The sequence below is a fragment of the Trachypithecus francoisi genome, unplaced genomic scaffold, assembly GCF_009764315.1.
Source record: "Trachypithecus francoisi isolate TF-2019V2 unplaced genomic scaffold, Tfra_2.0 Lachesis_group13, whole genome shotgun sequence".
NCBI classification, from domain to species: Eukaryota; Metazoa; Chordata; class Mammalia; order Primates; family Cercopithecidae; genus Trachypithecus; species Trachypithecus francoisi.
This window is the reverse complement of record NW_022681458.1, coordinates 85,526,696-85,542,507: the sequence shown is the minus strand read 5'-3', so window position 1 is coordinate 85,542,507 and position 15,812 is coordinate 85,526,696. Positions and strand designations below refer to the sequence as shown.

Below are 15,812 nucleotides of genomic sequence, written 5' to 3'. Positions count from 1 at the left end.
TGGCCTGAATGGAGGCACCTGGGTTAGGAATGCAGACAGGCAGAAGAGCAAGTCCTGCAGCCGAGTGGAGGGTCTGAGTCCTGGACCACAACTCCCTTTAGAGACTTCAACACACTGGCTGGGCACCAAGTCTGAGTGAGAAAGCAGGTTTCCCCCATGAGCCCCGCTAGGTAGAGCCTTTGTTTTACCTGTGGTTGGGCCTGAAAGATCACACATAGGATCTGGACCAGGAGCTTATTTCCTAGATTGTTACACTCTCTCACACACACAGCACACCACACACACACATACACATACTTCACTTGTATAAGATCCTCTGGAGCAATGTAGATGCTACTGAGGTTTCACTGGGGAGGGAAAGAGTGTTACTTCACACAACTAACAGGGAAAAAAAGAGTTCTTAATATTACTTCTGGTCTCCAACTTTCTTTTCCTTTTTTTTTTTTCTTCCTCTTAAGTCTTTTTAAAAATTGTGTAAAATACATAGAATATAAAAATGGACCATCTTAACCATTTTTAAGTGTACAGGCCCATAGTGTTACATACGTTCACAATGATGTGCAGTCTACATGACTCTTTTTACCTTGCAAAAATAAAACTCCATAGCCATTAATCAGCAACCTCCCATTCCCCACTCCCGTCTCCTATAACTCTTTTCTAGTACCTCCTAGCCTTGCCGGTTCGTCCACTTTAATCTCTTTCATCCCTATTGTGTGAAGTAATTTTTCCTCTTCATCATTCCTAAGGACAAACTTGTCATCTCAGTCTCTCTGCTTCTTAAAAACAAAGTCCCAAATCCTGCATCCCCAGCATTAATGGGCACACTCTCTTAGAGGGGACTTTAGCAACTACCTTTAATACCAAGTATTCTTTTCAGATTATTTTACCCATTCTAAATGGCTTATCAATTTTTTCCAAACATAAATTATGTTTGCACCACAGGACTCCTAGGAGCAAAGTTTCTCTCATTTCAGTATGAAATGAAATTATGCTGACTACGAATACAGAAAAAAAAAAAAAAGATTACTGCATTTACAGCCACATTTCTGGAGCAATCATCAATACCTTTGAACATGAAGTACACACATTCAATATATTGTATTTTCAAAGATTTTTGTGTTTTTGGCTCTCTAGGTGATGTGTTGACATTTTTAGATTCTCATGTGGAATGTAACGTTGGTTGGTTGGAACCTCTTCTGGAAAGAGTATATTTAAGTAGAAAGAAAGTGGCCTGTCCAGTAATCGAAGTCATCAATGATAAGGATATGAGGTAATATTGACACATTCCACAAGATACTTCTAAGCACATCTTTAAACACAAGCAGCAGAAAGTGCTGAGTATATGCCCAATATGTGCGTTTTTTGAAAATCTAAAACATACATAGTTTACTTAAATAAATGGAAAAGCATGGTCGATATCTTGGGATCAGAGTCTGCTGATGCAATAATCTATCTGGTCACTACAAATTCTTAACTCTAAATAACAATAAATCCTAATACTTATTATCTGTTTTTTCCCCTTTATATTTAGCTGAACCCACAAATATTTATTTACCTCAAGTTTAGTTCTTATTTCTGTGGGAAACGTGTATGTGCTTCTAAGTTGCCCTTGTACCTTTTTTTCTTCAAAACTGGCCAGAATAGTGTTAAAATAAAAGTATAAGTTAAGCACAAATAATCAAGCCAATTAGTTACTAAAGCAAATTGTACTTGTAAATGTTCTTGAACTATTATTAAAAGGTGGTGCTCTAAAATCATCATAAGCACTTGTTTCATTCATTTGACTACGTCATGAAACCAAATTGCTAAAGTACATAAAGATTTATATAATCCCAGATAACACTTCGGTTTTTTTCTTCCTGGATTAGTTACATGACAGTGGACAACTTTCAAAGAGGCATCTTTGTGTGGCCCATGAACTTTGGTTGGAGAACAATGCCTCCAGATGTCATTGCAAAAAACAGAATTAAAGAAACTGATGTAATAAGGTAAGTGTGTGAAATTTAAGACTAGAAAGCAGTCATATATCTTTTCGTAAAAGCATAAAAAATTCTACAAAACAGCTTATTATTCTATAGAACATTAAGAATCACAGTTCTAGCCAATAGATTACCAAAGCAAACACAATATTCCTGAGAAATTTGTTTCCAAAACGAATTCTTCACTGGTCATTCGTACCTTACTCGGGGCTGAACACACAAAAATTCACTAATGCTATCCTGTCCCCTAGGATTTGCAACCTAAGAAACACAAACTAGCAAAATGTGCTGCATACATACTATATAAACACATGTAATATTAAAGTAAACATAAGTACAAATTAAAAGTAAATAATAGTAATAAAATATCATGCTAATGATAGCAATGGTTAGGATTTTCTTTTACAGACTAATCCTACCCTTCCATGAGAAAAGTGCCAAATTCTATGAATAAATTTAAAAATCGATTCAGAAGCTGGATATGAATTCAAGTTTGGGCTTTTATTCCCGAGAAACTGCATTAAAGAACACAGCTTAGACCTGAAGCTGAAGTGGAGGCCTCCATTACTTCTTCAGAATCTAGGCCTGCAGGACAAGCATTCAGCCAGCCACAGAAAGAGCAGCAGGGAGCTTAAATTTTCCCTGTTGTAGTCACCACTTAAGCAGACACAAGCAAGCCAGCCCCAAGAGAAAGCCAAGCCCAGACTGTGCATTGAAGCATGTTTTCCCCAAACTTACCCCTCAATCAGTCATACCACCTTCCTTGCCAGTTGTGATACCTTCAGAATTGTTCCACCAAGCAAAGAAGTGAAGGTTCTACCATTTATTAAGTACTCTGTGCCAGGCACCTAACTCTCTTCCTAACTCTAGGAGGAAGGTGGAAGTATTCACCTTAAAGAGATGAGGAAATTGAGAATTAAAAGCATTAAGTAATTTTCCTAGAGATACACAGTTAATGAAAGAAGAATTTGAGACTCAAACCCAGAACTACCCGGATTTAACACTCTTATTCTGAACCTACACCTAAAGAACCTCTGCTTTTTCCAAACTCTCATGTTGAGGGCAATACAGTGGTTGAGTTCAGACTACATTCAACATAATGTTAGGAAGAGAATGCATTCTGGATAGACTAGTAGGAAAATTGGAGTGCAGAAAGAACATGAACATAAATGGTGGCAGAGGGGAGAGAGGTGTGGGACAGGAATTACCTCCCCCTTGAGATCACTGTATACGCTAAGCACAGAGCAGACTCTCCACAGAAACTACTTCAGCTGGCTGAGTGGTGACCACCATAGGAAGTGATTCCAGTCTTCGCTAACTGCTGACTAAAATGTAGTTTCTATTCTCCATGATCAATATTATTAGTGAAGGCTCTGGAGACAGTTTGGATCTCCACTCTACTACTGAGAAGTGGTATGAGCTTAAAAAGCCTACTTATCATCTTGAGCCTCTGTTTCCTCATTTTTACATGAAGACTCATAAAAGTAGCTGCTACTTAGATTGTTTTAAGAACTGAATCAGATAATACATAAAGTGCTTTGAAAGGTGCTTGCCATATAACATGCTGTCGGTAAAGTTTGTGTGTGGTTGTGAGGCAGGAGAATAGGGTCTGGAGGCAAGAACCTTGAGGCCAACTCATGCTGACTTCCTGAAGTCCAATCAAGGAAAAACACCAAGGTCTGGAGGGCAGGGAATCTAAGACCAGTTCCTGCTGACTTCCCAAAGCCAGATCAAAAGGAAAACACCTGGGTCTAGGGGCAGGGGATCGAAGGCCGATTAACACCCACCTCCTAAAGCTAAACCAGAAGGAAAATTCCATTTCCCCACACCCGAGTAAAAAAGGATCAAAGGCTACTCTCCCTACAGCCCTCCCCTTCCACCACGTCTCAGACGGAAAGGGAGGGTGCCTTGGACTGGCCAAGCAGGGACCTTCCCTTCATCTGCATAGGGCGCCGATTCACCTCAGCCTTTCATTAGTCAACCAAATCCTTCACCCAGATAAGGGGCAGCCGATAGGGACCTCGAAAGGAGTACTCGAAACTCAGAAAACTTTGTAACCCGTTTGCTCCGGCCCACTCCCACCCTGTGGAGCGCTTTCTCGCTTTAATAAATCCCTGCTTGTGCTGCTTCGTTCATGTGTTTCGTTCCTTTGTTAGTGTTTTGTTTAATTCTTTGTTCAAAATACCCAGAACCTGGATAACTCACACTCACGGCCTTCCTTCCGGTAACCGCTGAGAGGCAGTACAGTGGAGTCAGCGGCACAGCGTCCCCTCAGACCGCCCAGAGCAAATCCAAGGTGTCAACTGTCCTTGGGAAAGTTTCTTACCTTCTCTGTGTTGCCAGTTCCTGAGAGCTTACTTGGAGGTTCTAGCAGGGAGCGCAGCAGCTTATATACCCTTGAGGGAAGACCGGCCCTCCTCTGTCGGGGATGGTCGTCCTCTTCCACCGAGAGCGCAGCTTCCGGGAGGGACGCACACGGAGAAGTGAGGGAGGAAGGGGACACCTGCCTGGCCAGCCGGATCAGCCGAATCAACCCTGGCAATCAATGGGGTGACAGATGTCGCAGCCAGATCGCCCTCACATCCAGTGTTGCAGATTCTTTTTTTTTTTTTTTTTTTTTTTTTGAGACGGAATCTCGCTCTGTCACCCAGGCTGGAGTGCAGTGGCCAGATCTCAGCTCACTGCAAGCTCCGCCTCCCGGGTTTACGCCATTCTCCTGCCTCAGCCTCCCGAGTAGCTGGGACTACAGGCGCCCGCCACCTCGCCCGGCTAGTTTTTTGTATTTTTTAGTAAAGACGGGGTTTCACCATGTTAGCCAGGATGGTCTCGATCTCCTGACCTCGTGATCCGCCCGTCTCAGCCTCCCAAAGTGCTGGGATTACAGGCTTGAGCCACTGCGCCCGGCCCAGTGTTGCAGATTCTTAATAATCACACACACTCACAGGATTTTTTGTGAAGTCTGGGCTGGTATGTATATAATACTTACGATAGTGCCTGATACTCCCTTAGCCCTGAATAAGTGTTAAAAACAACATTCCTGGACACTTTGTGTCACAGTATAAAGGGCAAATAATACTAGTTCCAGGATACATCTTTGCTGAACCTGATCAAGCTCTGCCACAATGATCGAGGGATGGCATCATTTAAGCCCTATTTGTGACTCCGTCCCAGGGCTTCCCTGCATCAGATAGCTATTCTGAAAAGCCTTCTACCTCCAGTACAAATGTACAGAGGACCAACTCTAAAAGTAGAACTTTCATGAAATGCAAGTTTAAAAAACAAACTTTTCTTTTTGTAGGTGCCCTGTCATGGCTGGTGGATTATTTTCTATTGACAAAAGTTACTTTTTTGAACTTGGAACATACGACCCTGGCCTTGATGTTTGGGGTGGGGAAAATATGGAGCTCTCATTCAAGGTATTACCAGGTGTTTCCCAAATTTTCTTTACAATAATGAGTTAATTTAAATGGTTTGATTTTACTACTATAATCAGATATGTGACTGCCACTAAGAGGAAATTTCACAGAAATTTTAGGGTCTCTGGATTAATTTTTTCATATCTCAGATTGAATTTGGAGGAATCAATTGCTGTTGTGAAATTTATTAGCATTCCCTAGTCTTTCACAACACCATTTCTGCTTGTAAATATGGGGGAAATGACTTTCTGCCACTCAGAGTAAATGCTGTGGGAGTCATACGTGATACAGAATAACTCTTCTGGGACATCTGTCTAGTATGTTGGAAGGAATAGACTCAATCTGTATTGGATCATCTTGGAGAACACAAATGACAGAAGGAGGTAAAAATACCTCTAAAGCAGGTCACCGACAGGTCAAGTGTGCTCATAGTACAGCTCCTTTGGATACTTTATACCATCTATTATACAATCACCAATTAACTTCTGAGAAAGCCTTGGCAACAGCAGTAGTAGAGAGTATCCAAAAAGTAATTGCTTTCCTATTGGGTGGGTGTTCTGTATGTAGGTAAAAGGGTGTAATTTTGGAGCTGCTGATCAAGAAAAATGGTTTTGAGTTGTGTACCACAAGCCTTTTGGTTCCTCCCAAAATGAGAGTAGGGGAATGTGAACAAATGGACATCTACACTTCTTTTCCTGATTCAACCAAAACAGTAACTCATATTTTACAAAATGGGATTCTGTGAAGATTTATTTACTAATTAAAAAAAAACTTACATTGCAGGTTAGGAAATGAAAAAACTACATTTCACTAATCCTAAAATGATCCACAGCAATACACAAAATTAAATAAGCCTGTTGAGTTTGATTTTCTATTGCAACAGTGTTTTTGAAGTTGAATATTACTTCAGGTAGGGGGAAACCAGGTCGCCAGCCAGGTGGTTTCTTGTCATTGTTAAGTGCCCATAATCTGTGGATAATCATTTGATAATTGATGCTTATCATCAAATTCTTCCAGGTGTGGATGTGTGGTGGTGAAATTGAGATCATTCCCTGCTCCCGAGTGGGCCATATATTCAGAAATGACAATCCGTATTCCTTCCCCAAAGACCGGATGAAGACAGTAGAGCGGAACTTGGTGCGGGTTGCTGAGGTCTGGTTGGATGAGTATAAGGAGCTGTTCTATGGCCATGGAGACCACCTCATCGACCAAGGGCTAGATGTTGGCAACCTCACCCAGCAAAGGGAGCTGCGAAAGAAACTGAAGTGCAAAAGTTTCAAATGGTACTTGGAGAATGTCTTTCCTGACTTAAAGGCTCCCATTGTGAGAGCTAGTGGTGTGGTAAGTTCAAGTGACAACTTAAAATCTTACTCCATAAAAACAAAACACAAAATCTCTTTCAAAAATGTGTGGAAAGAATGAATAATTACATCATAAATAAACACCAAGTATGATCATAGATGGGACAAAGCATAGCTGAGAATTTAATATAGGTAAACTTAAGGAAGGCTACCAAGTGGTCATGTTCATTGATTAACTCAACAGATATCTATTGAGTATCTATAGATCTGGGAGTATTTCAGACTTGGATTACAGGGCGATGAACGAAGCAGACTTGATCCCTTCCTTGTGGAGCTTAATTTGGGTAGGGAAGAAAGATATAAACAAATAAGCAAGTCAAGTGTAAATACAAAATATAATAGCCTTCATTTAGGGAGCCGGCCACAGTTGATGAATTCCCAGTTAGAGTGGTCGAGAAATCCTCTCTGAGAAGGAGACTTTGTAACTCAGGCCGAAAACACTAAGTGTTAGTCAGCAAAACTCCAAAGAAGAGTGCTAGGCAGAGGGTGAAGGTCATGTAAAGCCCTCAGACAGGTGAGTGTTCTCCATCCAAGCACTGGAAAGAAGACGAATGTTGTTGTCAGGGTGTGAAGGAGGGAAGAATGGCATCAGATGAAGGTGAAGGGGAAGGAAGGAGCCAGATCACACAGGTCCTTGTAACCAAAGTAAGGATTTTCTTTCTTTCCTTCCTTACTTCCTTCTTTCTTCTGAAAGTAGTGGGAAGTTACTGAGCAGAGTTAAGCAAGGGGGTGATAAGATTTAATTAGGGTTTGTAAAGATTTCAAAGAGGGACTTAAAATAACAGAAAATATCAGAGAATAGCAGATAACATTCCAGGACATGAGAGATGGTATCCAAAGGGAAGAAGCTAAGCCAGATAAGGTGGCCAGAGTGCAAGCCTAAGAAAACATCAAGGAAGAGGAAAAGCTGGGGAAAAGCCATTTCAAACCCATGCTAGGAGTGAAGCTGCATTTGAAGAGGATGGTAAGACACGTGGGTTTAAATATGATTAGCCAAGCCTTCAGCTGGGGTTCTTCGCCATTCATGCTTATTTCTAATCTTTTATTTCCAATTTGATTTGACTTATAACTATCCCCAGTGTTTTTGTTTTATTTCAGCTTCCTTTTTCTTCATCCAAGACATTATTTTAAAATGTGACCATTAGTTATCCTGCCCTTTTAGGCCAAATTTTTTCAGTTCTTCTAGAGGGTGGGTTATACCATGCTTTCTATCTGGAAATTCTCCTGATAGCAAAAACTTATTATAATACTCCCCTTGAAAGTATTAGGGAAATCCAGGAAAGCTATGAGAGACAGAAAACTAGTCTTAAAAAATGGTTCTGTTAAAAAAAAAAAAAAAGGTTCTGTTTTTCACAAAATTCAACTGATAAATAAGTGTATGCGACCTGTTTTTAGGTAATGTACTGTATTATAAAATTGCCATTTTTATAGGTCCAAATAGAATGGCAGCTAATTTAGGTGGCTCAACCTGGTAACTTATCAGACATTTTGGATTTATATACACACTGTTCAAGTGACAACATGTCAAATATAACTGTAAAGTAAATTTACAATTTTTAATTTCAACCCCTGAGCAGAAAAAAAAAAAAAGAATTCCCACTATTGTAATTTTTCCCATTCCAACAGCACAATCTCAGTAAGAGTAATACTGAACTTTAACCACCAGAGGGCACTAGAAAACTACGTTTTGGCTCCACTGTTAGGCTAACTTGTGTGAGTTCCTACGAAATTTCTGAAGAGCTCTCCTAATGAAACAGCCTTCTGCTGATGCCTCCGCTATAACATATCAAAATGCAGCAAGTAGTTTAAAAACTGATTTTAACAAATTCTTCCTATTTTCCTTTGTTGTTTCCTTAAACAAATTTCAGTGAAGATGTAGTTTGCTCCCTTCTGAAGCAACCAGCAGGGAGCGTTATTACCATTTTTAAAAAATTAGGACCTTTCTCCAGGTAATTTGGAGCATATTAAGTAGATCATTACTTTAGATAGATAATCCTGGAAATTTCCAAGAAAATAAACTCCACAACTTCTTTTTGTATCTTGCTCCGTTTCCCTTCTTTCAACCTTCACACGTAGGTATTTGAATCCAGTGAAAGTTTTGTGTTTTGTAATAAGAACAAATACTTTCTTACTGAACCAACAATATCTGAAGCTAATAATCTCACCAATAATGTATTTTTACACTGGATTAAACTGCTGGCAAACAGTCTATAGCTCTGTTTCCCTTTTTTCAACCTCCACGTGTAGGAATTTAAATCCAGTGAAAGTTCATGGTTTTTGTAATAAGAAGAAATATTTTCTTATTGAAACGAAAATATTTGAAGCTAATAAAAGAATCTCAGCAATAATGTATTTTTACACTGGATTAAACTGCTGGCAAATAGCCTAATGTTTAACAATTCTGTCATAAATTACGGGGAATGTCTACTTCCTAAATTGGAAAGTGAAATAATACAACATGGATAATTTGACATTTATACACTGCCTGATTGTTTTAAAGATTAAAATGGTTTACAGTAAAAACATGGATCAATTATTTTTAAATAAAAAGGAAAAATTCTAAAAATGGTTAATAATGAAATGAAGAATAACAAGTCCAAAACACTTCAGAGACGATGTCTATAAGAAGAAAAGTATTAGTTTGGTGTGAAAGTTCCTTCAATGGCAAAAACCGCAATTAAATAGTTTCCTTGGTAATTTCTAAGAAGAAGGGAAAAAAAAAATCTTCAGGTCAAGTGAGAGAGGGGCATGTAAGGGACAGAAAATTTTATCTTTCCTTCCAATGCTTTTCGGTTCTTGGAGGGATTATATAAAATAAACACAAATATCAGTTAACCGGGGGGTTCTTAAACACTGTCCTGACCAATGTTACTTGTGCTGTCTCAGAGTTCCATGGTCAAGTACGTTTGAGAAACATTCGTACAACATTCTGAGCAGCAAGCTGAACATAAACACCCTGAAGATTTTGAGAAGTTCTGGAGTAGAACCACCTGTTCAGCTCTGTGGAAACCTGCATTTTCCAAATTTGTTTGAAGATAGAATATTTCTGCATGATCCACAAATATAGGAGCTTATATAATATTTATCTCTGCTGAAGTACAGAGAGCAACTGCAGCATGCTTTCCTTCTTTTAAGCCCCGAGATTATTCTACCGTCACGTCTTTCTATTCACCTTCTTCTCTGAAGTTCAGGGCTGGGACTAGGGGGCACTAAATCCTTCTGTGCCTTGTGATGCCCACATTTACTAACAGCGAGCTGTCTCCTCCCATATTTGTCATTTTAAATTGCGAATAGAGCTTTCTCTGAGGATTTTTGATAGAGATGCCATCCTTCCACAGTTGCTTTGTTTCTGTCCGTGCCAGGCACCTCAGAAGTCATTATCAACCTGGTACTATTTTTAGCGTTTGTTTCTATGCCTTGAAAGTCTGTGATGGTTCCTGTCCAAGGCAGGTGGTGTAAATATTCATCTCAAACCCAAATGAAGGCTGGTGTAAAGTTTCAGATTCTCAGGGAGAATCCAGCTTCCTTGTTTTCTCCCTGTGCTAATGGGCAAATTGTTTTTCCTAGTGCAGCATTCAGCTGAAGGTCTGTTTTTCCGCTGTTACATGGAAGACCTGAATTCCAGCTTTTTGCCTTACCCATGCCTCTGTTTTTCTTCCATCCATATGAGGGAGCAAGTCTTTCTTGCCAACCTTTGCATGTTTCCCTGTAGCCTTTAATTTTTTCTGCGTATTCTGATCCCTGAAGATGTCCTTTACTTTCTTGTCCACTAAGCTAAGCATGTAAAAGTGAGGACCAATGTACTGAGCCCCCTTTTATGAAGTCTGGCAACTCTGTGAGAATCCAGCCACCATCAGTGCAGCACCCTGAGTTAGAGCTCGTTGTTAGGCATCGTAGAACAGGAAGGGCACAAATAGTGTCCCTGGCAACAAAGACTTCAGCTCCTCCCAGCTCAGGAGGCTTTCCCAGGACATGTCATATAGATTCAGCTCTGCACAGCTGTTCTAGAAATCTGAAAACCCTAAGTTGCACTGTTAACCCATCATTTTGTTAGCCCTTCCCAGGATGTCAAAGGAGGAAGGGAAATCAACATTTTTCTGCAATAAATGGTGACTTAAAGAAAGCTACCTCCATATTTGACCCTGTAAATCCATTAAAAACCTGGGGGCCTGCCAGAAAGTGCCTTTATGCTTGGCTCTAGATTAGCTTTTGTGACTTTCCTATAATGAATTGTAGCTTGCTTGAGTCATTAAGGAGATTCTGACAGGGAATCAGCTGGAATCTGCTGTTCTTTGAAGGACTCAATTTATCTATGATTCAGTGCTTAAGCAGTCAAAAGGCTTGAAGGGGTCAGTCAGGGAACATAGCTCATAACTCTTATATGTGCATTGACTTTTAGTATCTGCATTAGATAAACTTAAGACCAGAAAATAACTACTTTTCTTGCCACCTTTGCTCATTTGTTATTTAGCATTCCAGGCAAGGGTTAATTAAAAGCTTCTGTGTATTGGCTCTATGGCTGATCACAGGCCAAAATTAACAGATTGAAGCTGTACTATTACAAGATTACATTATGTCTCTGTTAGAGACAGCAACAAATAAAACTGGATAGTGCTAAGTAATGCTAAGCTATTAACTATCTTTTAACCTATTATAGTTTTATATTCTGTATTTTCTAAATGTGTCTGAATGTCTTGTTCTACTTTAAATTGTTTTTTTAATTCCTGTTTCGTATTTTGCTTTTTAGCTTATTAATGTGGCTTTGGGTAAATGCATTTCCATAGAAAACACTACAGTCATTCTCGAAGATTGCGATGGGAGCAAAGAGGTATGCTAAACTGTTTTCTATCTCATGGTAGCTGACAGGTGCAGGATATGACACATTCATTGCTCAATTGAGAAATTCATCTTTCCCCAATAGAAAAATAATGTTCTAAATTTCTTTGTAATTAGAGAATCCACCACTAAACACAAAGACAGTGACTGAGGGAATAAAGATGTGAGTCCTGCAGTCAACTCACTGGATCCAGAATGAATACAGTCCTGGCACCATCACTTGCCAAAGTGTGTTAACTTCTGCAGATTCATTAACCTTTGGGTAAATGGTAGTGATAATCATGCCTACTTCTAGAACTGGTGTGAGGTTGGAGTTAGGTAATACATATGAAGCCTGCAGAACAATACCTAATGCTTAGTGCTCTGTAAATGTTTGCTGTAATAATAATAAAGATAAAAATGTAAAAAATGCATAACATAGATAAAGATACTAAAGAGAGAACATATTTCTAAATAATCATTCTAAGGAAGCGGTCTTCTTCTCTGATTCCATTCCCCTTTCCCCTCATTCTCCCGCATTTTAAGGGAATAATGGAAATAACCAAATCCATGATCCATGGTAGAAACTTCTATAGGAAAACTCCACAAACTCAGAGCGAAATGGTTAGTAAAGGGAGTAGGGCCAGGAAGCAGGGAATAGAGACTCCTTCCACAGTGCTGGAGGTGAGCTCTGAGTGATTACACTTCCCTCTCTAACATATATTCCCTAACAGTTCTGTGTTTGTGGAAACAGTTATTGGTTTCAGTGGCAAGTAAGACTCAGAGGAAAATGGATTCATGAGTAGAAATCAGTTCCCAAAATTGCAGATTGTTCTTTGGTACAGAGATTATTTTGCAATGGTAATCTAGGCTTGTCAAGTCTTACATCTTTGTTTTGACTTCAAGATACTGTTTATATTTTTTGGTGCATCCCATCTCTACCTCTTCACTCAAAGCTGCTACTAGAAGAAAAGGTAACTCTGTTGCTATATTTGGCTATGAATTGTAAACCTGAAGCCAAGGCCACTCTTTTTTAATTAGGAAAGAAAGGAGTCAAAGGGAAGTGAAAAAGTGTTAAAACCCATTAAAAGAAATAACTTTCACTTACTAACAAAGAGGAAATAAAGTCATAAATTGTAAAAACAAAACCACAGTTATTTCACACTATATAAAAGGAAAAGTATTAAATAATGCATTTTTTGGGGGGAGGAATGATCATTGCAGGGACTTTTTGTGCCGGAGTAGGCAGTATTTTATCTGAAAACCCAAGTTCTATTTTTGATGACCATTGAGTCTTTCTCAATTGGATGCTGGGAGGCAAAAGTATAAATTATTCAGCCTTCACCTTCCACAAAGCCCCAGCTCCCTTTTAGTCTTGTGGCTCATTTTTAGCTTCTGCCTCTCATGGTTTGCTTGGGTAATAAAAAATAAAGAAATGTGGAGGAGGTTAACTCATTTTCGGCAGAATTAATGAGACTTAATACCAAGCCAATGACTACAACGTTCATCCAAAAAGGCTCAAAAAGAATAAGACCCTTAGACTGAATCATCCAATTCTGTCCCTTTACCTTCTACCTAAAATGTCTCCTTAGTTATTAACCTTTTAAGCAGTTGAGACATATTTTTCCAAGGTAATATCTAGCTTCTCTTAGTAGCACATAACTTCCTTATATTATATCATACTTCCATGCTTCCTACATGTTAATGTTCACACAAATCACCTAGGGAGTTTGTTACACTGCAGATTCTGAATCAGTAGGTCCATGATGTGGTTGAGACTCAGCACTTCTAACTAGCTCCCAGGTGATATGGATGTTGGTCCAAGGACCACCATTCCAATGTCAAGTTCCAACACAATGACTTTGATCTAACCTGATAATCAAAGTTAAACTTCAGTTACAATACAAATGATTCATGAGGTAAAGGTATTTAGATATTTACCAGAAGCCTATTTTTTCAAATATATTTATGTTAGTACAAAACAATAAATTTCCCACAGACCCAGAGCATTAGAGTAAATTGAGCAGGCAGCATGATGTAAACAACTGAAGCAGCATGTTGTAAACAACTGAAGAAAAATATTTAAGGATTAAAAACGTAGTTTCATTACCTGAATTGGTGCTTATTTAGACACTGGCAACTTCTCCAAGAGCAGTTTCTATGAACTGGGGGATGCCAACCTGGTAGCAACCTGATGATTCCTCGTGCTAGTAGCAAAGAAAGACTTTCACCTTTTCTACAATTGGACAAAGCCTTTATGATAGTTTCATACAAGGAAGCGTCAAAAATCCACCCAAGAAATTTAGGGCTGTGACTGTTATCTCCCTGTAGCCACCCGTGGTTTAGAACCTTAATCATGTGGTAGACTGAACATTCCAATTCTTTAAGCACCAGGCTTGTTTGGGATTCAGAACACTGAAATGACATCCATATGCAGACAGAACTAATTGCACTAAATAATTTTTATTATTGTAACTAACATTTATTGAAGGCTTATTGAGTGCTAAACACTTGATAGTCATTACCCCAACCCTCTGAGATAGATACAATCGCTATCCAACTTAAAAATTAGAAAAATAAGATTAGACAGGGTAAATAATATGCCCATACTATCAGAATTACAAATGATAATACCAGGACTTGAATCTAAAATGTCAGATCATAGTTCCTATATCCTTAACTATTGCTAACAAAAATGTTTGACAAAGCCCCTGCCTGTGTCTGCTGCCTAAAGTGACCCTTTATTCATTTCCCCCACAGCTTCAACAATTTAATTACACCTGGTTAAGACTTATTAAATGTGGAGAATGGTGTATAGCCCCCACCCCAGATAAAGGAGGCGTAAGCCTGCACCCTTGTGATAACAGAAACAAAGGGCTAAAATGGCTGCATAAATCAACATCAGTCTTTCATCCAGAACTGGTAAGCAAAAGACTGGTACCTCTTCTTTACCACAAATATGACTTTTGATCAAATAGGACATAAAATTTTCATTATCAGCTGCCTCAGTCAGAAGTTTTGTGTGTTTGTGACAATGGGATTATGTAAAAGCTCACTCATAGATATACATGGGTATCTTTTGAAAGTTGACAAGTCCTTTTTTTTTTCTTTTTCAAAATTTATTTCAAATGAGTTATTTTAAATAGAAGTCACCAAGTTATTGTAGTTACATTGCTATCATTTGCTTCAGTCAATCGACAACACCAAAAGTCAGGCTTAAAGACTAGAATTGGTCCCCACTCGTTATCAGAAATGCTTAGAAGGAGAGGATACGGGCAGCACAGGAAGCTGCATGTCTCCTACAAGTCCTGCACTGTAGAATGAATCTGGTTCCTCATTCTGTCCCCTTTCCATAGAAGGAGACTTTTTCATCCCCTGCGGTACCCACAGACCGGGACTTCTAACGGTCTGCTGGTCCCAGCTTTCACCAGCTCGCTGGAGCCGCTTGTGTGCACCCTTGCCAACTTTGCATTCAATCATACCACATTGGTAGCTTGAAACTGGCCATATTGGGAGTATTTATACCACAGAAATCGGAAGATGTTACTGGATCAGGGATACTTTTCTGAAGGTCCCTTTGTTCTATTTACCAGAACATTCCTGGTCTACTGTATTCATTCTCAAAGTCCTCTCCATTTTTCCCAATTACATTTTAACAGAATATGGAGTCATAAGCCTTGGTGTAGGAGCTTAAGGTTGGCGAGAATAGTCTCAGAACTGCCTTCTTAAATTTTCTACCATCTCTCTAGCAGGTAGCCACCAAATCTACTGTCTACAGTAAATATTTGGGTATTTAGAGACTCTCAGTTTGCCCAGGGCTATCCCTAAAGTAAGCACCTTTTCTTCCTTGAGGTACCTCCGTTCCTTCTAACAACACAGCCAATGACTGTTCTCAACATTTTTCTTCCTGCTCAGGGCCAAGACTGGGGCCTGAGTAATGTGTTCTCCAGCCTTTCTCCCATTAGATCCTCTCTGTTGTATTTCAATTCTTTCTGGACAGTTTTTTTCTCTGTAGTAATAATGGTTATTGTTGAGTTATTCAGAAAGATTAGGAATTATTAGTATATATGCTGCTAATTTTATTTTTGCATAGTGTTAGGAAATCCATATACATGCAGTGTAGTGAATAACTTACATCTTACCTTCTCCCTGTGCCAAAGTCAGGAGGGAGGGAAGGAGAAAGGGGGAGTGGGATAAGGAGAGAAAGAGAGAAAGTGAGTAAGAGAGAGAGAATATGAATA

The 15,812-nt window shown here is 39.2% G+C and overlaps 1 protein-coding gene across 1 annotated transcript in view; it reads left to right on the top strand.

Moving 5' to 3' along the window:
* GALNT5 (polypeptide N-acetylgalactosaminyltransferase 5) overlaps nt 1-15,812 on the top strand; it is a 60,846-nt gene that overhangs the window by 36,548 nt on the left and 8,486 nt on the right. The window contains exons 4-9 of the mRNA XM_033231436.1: nt 1,135-1,270; nt 1,869-1,988; nt 5,278-5,395; nt 6,413-6,736; nt 11,504-11,584; nt 14,332-14,493. Coding sequence (XP_033087327.1) covers nt 1,135-1,270; nt 1,869-1,988; nt 5,278-5,395; nt 6,413-6,736; nt 11,504-11,584; nt 14,332-14,493 — 941 coding nt within the window. The remainder of the gene's footprint in view (nt 1-1,134; nt 1,271-1,868; nt 1,989-5,277; nt 5,396-6,412; nt 6,737-11,503; nt 11,585-14,331; nt 14,494-15,812) is intronic.